The following is an 11,813-nucleotide window of genomic DNA, read 5'->3' as shown; positions in this document are numbered from 1 at the left end:
CTAGCTGCACTGTGAGCACTCATTTCGAGCACTCCAGAAACCCACGCAGAGCCAACTAAGTTACTTTTTTAAGTATTTCCTGCATCAGCTAATAATGTACTGTAGCTGCCATGCTGCAAGTAAGCCAAGCTCAGTGTGTGTTCGGTGCCACGCTATTGCTTCTTCTCCTCTTTGCCCAGGTTTTCGGGATAATTGCCGGAGTGTTCATTGATTGATGGCCTTCTACTCTGTCCGTAGAGCGCAAAGGGTCCATACAATGTTGAAGCTGGCGGAAAGTTGTCGGCACCATGGCGTGGCGTGGTGAGCCGCTGTCTGAGAGGAGACAGAGCCAGGGTGTGCAAAAAAAAAAAAAAAACGACCAATGGAAAAAGGGAGGAGTAGTACTGAAGATATTTTGTCCTCCTATATGGGAATTGCGAAGGATACTAGTGTGTCATGCAGGCCCCATCAGGTGTTTTCTGTATGGAGGATTGAGGTATCAGCGGGCACTTGTTTCCAGATAATTTGTCGATTATTACGACAGCTCTGTGCGAGGATGTGGCGTTGCCAGCAAGCCATAGCATAGGAAGGGATGAAGCCCTTTCATCAGTTATTTATTATTGCTCGAAAAAGGACGAGCACCCACCGGGTATACACCAAACCAATAGAATGCAGCACTAATGCCGGTATTGTTGCATATCGAATTGGTTGGATTGCAGACGGGGGGGTTGGGAGAAGGCCACAGCCAGTTAAGAAAGAGAATTGTCTGGAGGTTGTTCTTGTTTCTTATTTTTCTTATTTCTTGTTTCTTGTTTCTTTCTTTCATTCTTCATTCCTCTAGGCCTTTTCACGTATTATATTTATATAATATAAGGGATATTGTATTCCTGTAACTAACTAACTAGCTAGTTAACTAATCAAAGAAAATTTCTAAAGGTATTTATTTCCCCCCCCTGAACCACTGAACCATAAGAGATACAAAGGCGGTACCTCGCACCCCGCGATCATGGCTATCACTTATCGCGTACCCCTCGAGTATCTGCCATTCCCCAAGGCGCCAACCATGGTTCTTTCCGCTCACTAGTCCGGACTGGGGACTGCCAAGCCGAACGCTAGCCGTTCTGGGACATCAACAACAACGCGCCCTCCCAAATCGCGTGGACGGAAAAAGAAAGAACGAGAAATGAAACAACAGAACAACAGCCTTCATCCATTATTCCATTCCTCTTCTCCCTCCCTCATCCCTCATCCCCTTCGACGACGAACAACTGTCATTTTCTCTCTCTCTCTCTCCCTCTCTCCCTCTCTCTATATTCCAAGTCTAAGCACGGGTAGAGTTTACACAAACCCAACAAGAGAAAGAACAAAAAAAAAAAAAAAAAAAAAAAAAAAAAAGAAGACAGGAAGTGTGTGTCAGGCAACATACATATAACATACATAACATACATCATATACATCCACCCGGGTGAGGCTCCACTCCCACTCCCGCCGCCCCGTGTGTTTCTCGCCGCACACGTCGCTGTCCTCGCCTCCTCGCCTCCTCGCCTCCTCGCGCCTTCGCGCCTTCGCGCCTTCGCTCGCGTTCTGTCTGTCGCTTTTCTTCCTCCGCCCTCGACAAACTCCTTCGCCTCTTATCTCGGGTCTATCCATCACCCATCATCGGCCGTCCGTCATCTGTTCCCTCCTCCCTCTATCTATCCTAGGTTTTCTCCATCGATCGTGTCCTCTGACGTTACTCTCCTTTTTGCGCGCGCGCGTCCCTCTCTATCTTATCTTGCTGTGCTGCGATACGCACGCTCACTGCTGTCCAACCACCCTCTTTGCCTTGGACAACCCTCTCGCACAGCTCCTCACGGTTGGTTCCCTTGCCGCTTGCCATACATATATCTATTACTTGTTTTCTTTGCCCCCACCACTCCCTTCCCTTCTGTTCTGCGCCCGCACTCGTCATTCCGCTCTCACAGACGAGGGAATATTCCACTGAGCGCATGAATGGAGGTGGCAACCGATGCGAATTCCTCGCGTCTGTTGTGAACTATCCTTCCTGTTCCAAAATAAATTTCGACAAAAAAGAAAAGAAGCTGAGACACTTGAAACATTCCCGCCTTGTTCTCTTGTTTCATCGATTAACGTTTCTACGTGATTTTGGGGTTATCATTGGCAAATATAATACACGACAATCTCCTTTCTTCGTCGCTCTTCGCTTTTACCACTAACTACATCGCGACATTTACGCATTCTTTTCACGTCACTTTCCCCTCGGTATTTTTATGCGCTTCTTCGGTCTTTTCCAGATATTAAATCGGTAGCCCGTATCCTCGTCTCTACAGTGAGGCATACTTTTGCCACTTACTCTCTGCGCTCCGCGTTTGCGCACACAAATCATATTGAACCGTATCTTCAGGATTCCTTCACTTTCCCAAACTATATCGGGAGTTTTTAGTCCTAGTCCCCGCTGGTCGCAATGGTCGCTTCATTCTCACCGCACCGTGAAGCGGGAGGGACTCTCCATCTACCGTCGCCAAACGGAATTCATCATGTCAACCCCAGTTCTGCCATCAAGCAGCTGCGGCGCTCTCTCTCCAGATCTCCCTCAAAAAGCAGCGATTTCCGACTCCTCTCGCGACCCCATTCTCCATCCAAGAATACACACTACATTTCCTCGCCACTCTCTCCCTCTCGTCGAGTTTCTCAAGGGAATCTGTTCCTAGTGTCAGCCAGTTCTACATCGTCGCCTTTAGCGGTCCCATATCCACCAAGTGCAAGAATGAACAGACCGGGAATTCGTCGAACGACCAGCTTTCAACCCCCCAGATCTCGTACCACACCGTCGAGCCCCGCGAAACGTGTGCTGCTCGACTCTCGCGATAACGGAAATTCGCTTCCACCACCTCTCGTTGGGGAGAAATCTGATGAACCAGTGCCACCTCTACAAGCTTCGTCTACAGAGATCAGTAGTAGTCCTGAGCTTGGCTCCGGTGACAGCAACCTTAACCAGCCTGCAGATAGCTTGTTTCCGCAGATACCTGCTTCAAGAGTTGAAAAACGACGGAGTGGTACATTTAGGCCCTTCCCTTCAACATCCAGTCCACTGAAGCGGAGCGATGTCATTATGAATCTTGATCAAACTCCACTGCGGAGTCCCTCCGCCAAACGACGAAGTCTGCACGGCGCTAACTTCGGCTCAGACTTCAACTTTTTTGAAGTTGATAACAACATAGGAAGCACACCAGATAAACTACCGAAGCAAACTGAAAATGATACTCCCACTTCGGGCTTCGCCCAAATACCCTCTAACTTTTCGGCGATACCGAAACGCTCATCGTCTCTCAGGAAATCAACTCTCCAGCAACGACAATCGGAGCGGTCCCTGTTTTCTCGTACAAGAGCTGGTACTGAGAATGACGCTGAGCCCCCTCCGAGTAGCCCTATGGTTCTACGGAGTCGACAACCGAAGTCCTTTGATGGCCATCTATTTTTCCCGGCTCTTCATGACGGCTCTTCCTCCAATAATAGTATCTTTTCTAATTCTTCCACCTCCCTTTTCTCCACATCACATACGAACAACAAATCAACTCAGACTCCATACGGTGCTCCTCATCCACTATCTAGAACCATTACCCAGTCTTCGTCTGATTCGAGCCTCGTGGACGATTCACCCACCCATGAACCGATCAACAGGTTTGATAAACCAAGACCCATCCTGAATTTCTCCAGGTCGCTTCCCACTGGTTCGACTAGACCAGTTGGGCCCAGTCAGCTACGTCAGGAGAATTCGGACACATCTACAGAATCCTTCGCTACGCCTGAAAATTATAAACTTGTGAAACCCCTGCCAGCTGCGTTTATGTCCACGGGTCTCATCTCCAAAAAGAATCGTAATATGGATGATGTCCATAACGCATCTATCACTAGCAAAAACATGCCCGACACTCCATGTAAACGGCCACTCAATCTATTTCCAGGTGTGCACAAGCCATTACCCCAGGCGGCAGTCGAAAAGGCGAGCTCGAATCGCTCTTCCTCTGGAACCCTTTGGACCCCTTTCAATCAGCAACAATCTACAGTATCTCCTCCCCCCGGCCCCTTTTCCAAAGGCACGGGTATTTTTGGCAATTCCTATGCGAAGTCAGCCATCTCGCGTCGCAGTAGTTTTGTCAGTGCGGATGGAGACGACATCTCCCAGTCTCAATCACCTTCTGGAAAGAATGATACCCAATCAGCCAACGACTCGGAATTACCACCTACCCCGACAAAGCAAACCTTCTTCCCTAGCGGCAGCCACTTCTCTAAATCGCGGCCCCATCGCCCCTCCCATAGCCAAACACCCTCATTTGACTCGCTCTCTGGCCCCTCTGGACCCTGCTGTAAGTTGCCTTCCACTGAATATTCATCACCCAATATGGATGTGGAGAGTGATAGCGACATGGATGACTCCCCATCTGCCGGTTTGACCCATAACTTAAACCAACGCCCCTTCCCCGTTCCGTCTTCTCTTCCCAGATCACGTCTGTTGCAGAATCTTAATTCTCCGTCTCCGCACCCAAAGATCTCATTTCATACTCTGTCTCCTCTCAAATGTTCTCAGTTCGGAAATGCTAAGTTTAGTGCCAACTTAACAGCAAGCCCTCTTGGAAATAAATCATTAAGACGAGACTCCCCTCATACCCCGCAAGAACACATTTTCCCTCCCGACCCAAGTGGCTTATCTATATCAGCCCAAGGCGACCAACGGTCCAACCCACGAGATGATCCATCGGCGCTACCAGCAACGCCAACTGCACCCCGCGAGTATTTCGCGCAGGTGGGGAAAAGGTCAAGTCTTTCTTTGGGTGGTTACAATGCGCCCGATGTAGATCCAAGCCTCACTTCTCGTTTTGAGAAGGTTGAATTGGTGGGAACTGGTGAATTCTCGCAGGTCTATCGCGTCACTGAACCTCAATCAACGACACCATTTGGATCCCCCTTCCATCAGACCTCCTTCTCACAACCCCCCGAAAAGCCAACTAGAACTACAACGTCTCGCGCTGAACGGGTGTGGGCTGTGAAAAAGTCTAACCAGCCGTGCACGGGTCCAAAGGATCGAGAGCGCAGGAACAATGAGGTTGTTGCCTTGAAAGCTTTGGCTAATTGCGACTATATCATTTCCTACGCCGACAGCTGGGAATACAACAACATCCTATATATCCAAACGGAATTTTGCGAAGAAGGGAGCCTGGACTTGTTCCTGTCGCAGATTGGGCTTAAGGCCAGGCTTGATGACTTTAGAATTTGGAAAATACTGCTTGAGTTGTCGTTGGTAAGCAATACACGAACATTAAAAATATCCTCTGTCTTATAGGTCTATATACTAAGTTATATTCAACAGGGCCTGAAACATGTCCACGATTCTGGATTCATTCACCTAGATTTGAAACCGGCAAATATTTTGATATCCTTTGAAGGTGTCCTCAAGATTGCGGATTTTGGAATGGCGAGCCGTTGGCCTGCTGCAGCAGGTATTGAAGGCGAAGGGGACCGTGAATATATCGGCCCTGAAGTCCTTATGGGACGTTACGACAAGCCTGCTGATATATTTGCCCTGGGTTTGATCATGTTTGAAATCGCGGGGAACGTGGAGCTTCCTGACAACGGCGTATCGTGGCAAAAGCTTCGAAACGGCGACATGAGTGATGTTCCTAGTTTAACATGGAGTCTAGAAACTAGCAAAGTCCTCCGCGATGCCTCAGGCAACCCACTCCCTGACAGTAGTTGCTCATTCGAGCAGCTATGTGCATCGAACTCTGACGAACAACAGCACTTTACCGACTCGCACTGCAGCATTGGGTCCGACACCATCAATTGCAATGGCCATAGTCCATTTGATTCATCTCGAAAACAAGCCTCACCGTACGTACGGAGCGGTGAGCTTGCTGAACCACCTGACTTCATGGTTGATGCCACGAATGAACAAGCGCTGGACACCATCGTTCGGTGGATGATATCCCCCGACCCGGCCGATCGGCCCGTTGCGGATCAAATTATCCAGACGTTTGGTGTACAATGGGCGGAGCGGCGGCGGCGAGCTGGAGCTACCATCTATGAAGGGAACTGGGGTCCTGCGGATGAGGTTCTGGCAGAAGATGCGGAGATGATTGACGTTTGATGTTCTACAGATTAAGCAGCGCCCGCAGGAAAGAAAAAGGAAGGAACATATATTATTAATTAACGACTGGTTTCGAGCATATATTTTTTGTTCTTCATATATATATATATTTCTATGGGGGTTTGCATTTTCTTGTTGTTTTCTTGAGAGGTTATGGGCTGGAGTTGGAATCTGGGTTTGCGATGGGTACGAAACAGTCCCTCCTATTTGGCGTTTGGGCTGGAGAAAAACCTTTTTTTGTGTGGTTGTTTTAACCTACAGGGTTTATTCATTTTCATTTTAATATTTTTTATAACTAATCAGGGAGCTACGTGGCTGCTCACCCTGGGGAACCTACAAGTCATTTGTTTGATGATCATTGGGCGGGAGCCGTTGCCATATGCACATTTTTATTTCGAAGAAGGGAAAGTTTGGGGTTGCAAAGGATAGGGTGAGATGGAGATGGGACTAGAATGTTCAATATGGAAAACGGAAAAGGGATCAAGATCCATTGATTGAATTTGTCTGGCTTTTTTTTTTTTTTTTTTTTTTTTTTTTTTTTTTTTTTTTTCCACTGAAAGGAAGAGAAGAGGGAAATTTAGTTATTTTGCTTTGTTTTTGCTTGTCCTCTTGCATTCTGATACTATATCCAATTGACTGTTGTTATGATCATATTGAGTTCATTTTTGTCATTTTTGTTCTTTTGTGTTCACTCCTATGATATTCCGTATAATTTGATACCTTATTCAGAGGCTTTCGAGGTTTGCTTCTGCCCTGTTGTTGTGAATGATTCTTGATATTCTTTTCTGCGCATGTTTCTCATCATTCAGCTTAGTACGGAGTATGTTGTGCCGCTACTGCTACAGTTGTTCCCTCTCATACCTGTCACTTAGTAAATAAATTCATATATTTATTGTAGGCAGAATGGAAAATTTGTAGCTAGATTTTTACCACAAGGTGCATTTCTTCTGATAGATAGACAATGTAGCTTGGCTTTTGGCTTGTAGCAGAGATATTAAAACTTCACACAACTTTCCTTCCCCAAAATGAAATAATAGATACAGATTGCGTCGAGAAACAGTCAACCTACCTACCCTTACTTCAATCCCAAACGGTTCTCTTCTTTCTCTCCGGAGATTTTATATATCACATGACTAACCTTATTATCAGCCTTGGCATTGGGGCGATCGCAGCTCAAAAGCCAAGCTGGTGATAATTTAATATTTCGCATCCAAAACGCGCGGGTTTTACGAAAAAGAAATTAAAAGCCTCAGAATCAAGTACCAGGAGGATAGCACTCACCTCTTGAGTCTTTTTTTGAGCTCCATATTACCCATACTTCATCCGTTTCAGCGACATCAGCACGCTTTACTGAGTTCTATTGTGCGGAAACACAGTACCGACCTCCTGAATAAATACACTTTAAACGGCCTTCTTCGATCTCTTCTTGTTGCGCTGGACGAAACTGAGGGGACAGACGGACATGCTATAGCACTGAAACCCCAAAAATATCCTATATCCCAATCGCGCGCCGGCATCCGTGGACGGGTCCCCCCGTTCAGCCTTCACGGTCCGCTGTGAATTACGAACTACCTCAACAGCTAGCTGCCATACTATAGTTCCCACCCCCGAAAGGACAGGTGGTGAAGAACGACAATCAGCGCCATGGATATCCGGACATATATATCCGACTCCCTCCTACGGCTAACAGGCGCCTCAGATGCGACGGTCATCGATTACATCCTCGCCACCACGGGCTCCGTCAAATCAGCCGGCTCCCTACAAGAGAAACTGGGACCGTTCCTGGACGGGAATGAGAATGAAATCCATTCGTTCTGCGCTGAGCTATGGAGAAGGGTGCGTGGCAGTTCTGGTGCGGAAGGAGATAGTGGTACAAAGGCTAGCAAGGAACAGCTAGCGGACGGGTTGAAGAAGAGGTATAGATTGGTTGAGATGGAGGAAGACGATATGGATGTTAATGCTGGGTTGGCGCCGTTACAGACTACTGAAGTGGGGAAGAAGTCGAGCAGGAGGGCGAAAGAGAACGGAGATCGCGGAAGGAGTCGGGACGGTGATGACGGTGGTGATGATGAGTCGAGGCACAAGCGTGCGCAGCGTGCGTATCGTGGTGTGCGAGGTGAGCGAAAACGGGAGCGGGAAGGCGATCATGATCGCGAAAGTCGGCATCGGTCCAAGAAGGTCCGCAGAAGGAACGACAGGGATTTTGAAGACCGCTGGGGCGATGAAGAAATACCCGAAGACGAAGGTGAGATGTATGATGAGCAACTACAACAAGAAGAGGCCCAACAAGAAGAAAAAGAACCAACATTACGCTCCCAGTCCCCTCGTTCTTCTTCTCCCTCTTCAGATGGAGATCCAGAGACCAGAGCTGAGCGGGCTAGACAGCGCGACCTCAAGGAGCGCGATGAGTTCGCGAAACGCCTCGCGGAAAAGGGACGATTCGAAGTCAAAGAAAATCGTCGAAGATCGATCGTCCACGAAAGACTCGGATGCAGCCCGGCGTCGCGCGCTGGCTGAAGATGCTGCGGCGAGGTCCGCGGCAATGCCAGACTTGCGGCTTCGCTCGCGGCAGGAATATCTTAAGAAACGCGAAGCGGAGCGACTGGCTCTGCTGCGCAAGCAAGTCGCGGAAGAAACTGCCGAGCTTCGCGAGAATCCAAACTTGACACGTCGGGAAAAAGAGGAGTTTAAGAAAAATAGAGAAGTGCTACGGCTGGCGGAGGAGCGATTGCGGATTGACGATTATCGGGATGGCTATGCGTTGCCTGAAGATTACATTACAGAAAAGGGCAAGATTGATCGGAAGCGGAAAGAAGAAGCGCTTTATAAACGTTATGTTGATCGGGATGAGCATGGACATGAGCGGTTCGTTACTGAACATGAGGAGTGGGAGAATGAGCAGACAGCTAAGGCTAGAGCACAAATTCACAAGGCAGAGTTCGCTGATGAAGGGGATTACGAGTATGTGTTTGACGATGCGCAGAAGATAAATTTCATCATGGATTCGAAGTTAGAAGGGGACCGGAAGCCGTTAACCAAGGAGCAGCTGCTCTTCCAGCAGAAGCTGGATGCGGCAGAACAGAAAGCAACGTCCATTGAGGAGACAAGGAAAAGCTTACCTATCTACCGGTTTAGAGAGGAAATTTTACAAGCGGTGGCTGATCACCAGATTATTATCATCGTTGGAGAAACTGGTAGTGGGAAAACTACTCAAATCCCTCAATATTTACACGAAGCGGGGTATACCAATGGGGGGATGAAGATTGGCTGCACGCAGCCTAGACGAGTTGCAGCGATGAGTGTTGCTGCTCGTGTAGCTGAGGAGATGGGCGTTAAGGTTGGGAATGAAGTTGGATATGCTATCCGGTTCGAGGATGCTACCAGTGACAAGACAGTGCTCAAGTATATGACTGATGGTATGCTGCTACGTGAACTGCTTACGGAGCCTGACCTTGGTGCCTATTCTGCACTGATGATCGACGAAGCCCACGAGAGAACTGTATCCACCGATATCGCATGCGGTCTGTTGAAGGATATTGCAAAGGCAAGGCCTGATCTGAAATTGCTTATTTCATCAGCAACGATTGATGCGCAAAAATTCCAGAAATACTTTGATGATGCGCCCATCTTCAATATCCCTGGGCGAAGATATCCCGTGGACATACACTATACATCACAACCGGAGGCAAATTATCTTGCCGCTGCGATCACTACCGTATTCCACATCCACATAAGCCAGGGGGCTGGCGATATTTTGGTCTTTCTTACGGGTCAAGAGGAAATTGAGGCTGCAGAACAAAGTATACAAGAGACAGCTCGGAAGCTAGGTTCCAAGATACCAGAGCTGATAATATGTCCCATCTACGCGAACTTGCCTTCGGAACTTCAAGCCAAGATCTTTGAACCCACCCCTCCCGGAGCGCGAAAGGTGGTTCTTGCTACCAACATTGCAGAAACCAGTTTGACCATTGACGGAATTGTGTATGTGATTGACCCAGGCTTCGTGAAAGAAAACGTATTCAACCCGCGCACTGGAATGGAGAGCCTTGTTGTTACGCCTTGCTCGCGTGCATCTGCTGGCCAGAGAGCAGGGAGAGCAGGCCGTGTCGGTCCAGGCAAATGTTTTCGGCTATATACAAAATGGGCTTTCTACAATGAGCTAGAGGAAAACACCACTCCAGAAATCCAACGGACAAACCTCAACGGAGTCGTCTTGATGTTAAAATCACTCGGGATCGACCAGCTTCTCGATTTCGATTTCATGGACCCACCACCTGCAGAAACGCTTATCCGTGCTCTCGAGCAGTTATACGCGCTCGGAGCGTTAAATGACCATGGCGATTTGACCAAGGTTGGGAGGCAGATGGCCGAGTTCCCCACCGATCCAATGCTTGCCAAGGCTATTCTAGCAGCCGATAAGTATGGATGTGTCGAGGAGGTGCTTTCGATAATCGCCATGCTAGGCGAAGCCAGCTCTCTATTCTTCCGACCCAAAGACAAAAAGATCCATGCCGACAGTGCTCGCGCGCGTTTCACCATTAAAGACGGCGGTGATCACTTCTCACTCCTAAACGTGTGGAACCAATGGGTCGACTCCGACTTCAGCTACGTCTGGGCGCGCGAGAACTTCCTACAACAACGAAGCTTAACGCGTGCCCGTGACGTGCGCGATCAGCTCGCCAAGCTCTGTGATCGGGTTGAGGTAACTATTACCTCTGCGGGGGCCAATGATCTAGTCCCCATCCAAAAGGCTATCACGGCCGGGTTCTTCCCGAACGCGGCGCGTCTACAACGTGGCGGTGATTCATACCGGACGGTCAAGAATGGACAGACTGTGTACCTACACCCGTCCAGCACGCTGTTCGAGGTGAACCCGAAGTGGGTAATATATTACGAGCTGGTCCTGACGAGCAAGGAGTATATGCGTAGTAATATGCCACTGCAACCCGAGTGGCTAGTGGAGGTGGCCCCGCATTATCATAAGAAGAAGGATTTGGAGACGTTGGGGATTGATAAAAAAGTACCGAAGGGGCAGGGGGCGGCGGGGGAGAAGAGTAAGGTGTGAAGATGCAGATTATCATGATGGCGATGGCCGACAACGAAGATAATGCATTTTGGATAACCATTTAGTCGAAGAAATGTATATGTATTCTAGATATATCCACCGCCGTAGACCCCCTTATTCCAGTAGCTTACAGCCAATCATCACATGGAAGTTTCGGCTGACAAAGGAGCCGAGTTCGCCATCTGGACGCCATGTCCAAATAGGCCTAGCTTTCCCGGCGTCCTCGTGCGGGCCAAATCTACCTCGGCTCTCACAGCGCACAGGCGACAAAGCAACGACCGAGATACGTCGGTTCGATTGGCTTACAGTTGAACGTGGTGCCAAAGAAGTTGATCATGGTGCCAATTCTTTATGCACTTTAGTGCTCCGTCTAAAATCCCCCACCCACTACTCCGTACACGCCTACTAATTCCAGTCTAACTGTTTTTCAATCTCTCACTCAATCCTTGTTTATCTTAGTGTAGAGGTGTATATTAGAGAATTAGAATTAGAATAAATAGGAAAGAGCTAGCTAGAGCCTTTGAAAAATATGAAAAATCAATATTATGAGAGGTGTAGGGATGATCTGCTGGATATGTCTAGTCCAAATTGAAATTGGGTTCAAACCACGCCAAACTGTTTTTC

General features: G+C 48.3%; 3 protein-coding genes across 3 annotated transcripts; all 3 read left to right on the top strand.

Moving 5' to 3' along the window:
* Positions 1–1,120: 1,120 nt before the first annotated feature.
* Positions 1,121–7,187, top strand: BDBG_08207 (WEE protein kinase). Its single transcript, XM_031723458.1, has 3 exons — positions 1,121–4,346; positions 4,602–5,278; positions 5,348–7,187. Exons 1-3 carry the CDS (start codon positions 2,444–2,446, stop codon positions 6,122–6,124), a joined length of 3,357 nt encoding a protein of 1,118 aa, XP_031580629.1. The 5' UTR covers positions 1,121–2,443; the 3' UTR covers positions 6,125–7,187.
* A 581-nt stretch (positions 7,188–7,768) lies between these two features.
* BDBG_17725 (uncharacterized protein) lies at positions 7,769–8,641 on the top strand (the record flags this gene model as incomplete). The annotated part of the gene is made up of 1 exon (XM_031725379.1): positions 7,769–8,641. One exon carries the CDS (start codon positions 7,769–7,771, stop codon positions 8,639–8,641), a length of 873 nt encoding a protein of 290 aa, XP_031580628.1.
* A 25-nt stretch (positions 8,642–8,666) lies between these two features.
* On the top strand, positions 8,667–11,189 carry BDBG_17724 (adenosinetriphosphatase; the record flags this gene model as incomplete). Its single annotated transcript, XM_031725378.1, has 1 exon — positions 8,667–11,189. One exon carries the CDS (start codon positions 8,667–8,669, stop codon positions 11,187–11,189), a length of 2,523 nt encoding a protein of 840 aa, XP_031580627.1.
* Positions 11,190–11,813: the final 624 nt, after the last annotated feature.

This window comes from Blastomyces gilchristii (genome assembly GCF_000003855.2).
Source record: "Blastomyces gilchristii SLH14081 genomic scaffold supercont1.22, whole genome shotgun sequence".
In the NCBI taxonomy this organism is placed as follows: Eukaryota; Fungi; Ascomycota; class Eurotiomycetes; order Onygenales; family Ajellomycetaceae; genus Blastomyces; species Blastomyces gilchristii.
The sequence above is the reverse complement of the archived record's forward strand: the minus strand, read 5'-3'. Positions and strand labels throughout refer to the sequence as shown.

What these genes read in the sequence shown, in the direction of transcription:
- BDBG_08207 (XM_031723458.1), top strand. Translation starts at nt 2,444, where the DNA reads ATGGTCGCTTCATTCTCACCGCACCGTGAAGCGGGAGGGACTCTCCAT. An exon ending in TGGCCCCTCTGGACCCTGCT is followed by an intron (nt 4,347 to 4,601) that starts GTAAGTTGCCTT and finishes CCAACTTAACAG; the next exon opens with CAAGCCCTCTTGGAAATAAA. An exon ending in TACTGCTTGAGTTGTCGTTG is followed by an intron (nt 5,279 to 5,347) that starts GTAAGCAATACA and finishes TATATTCAACAG; the next exon opens with GGCCTGAAACATGTCCACGA.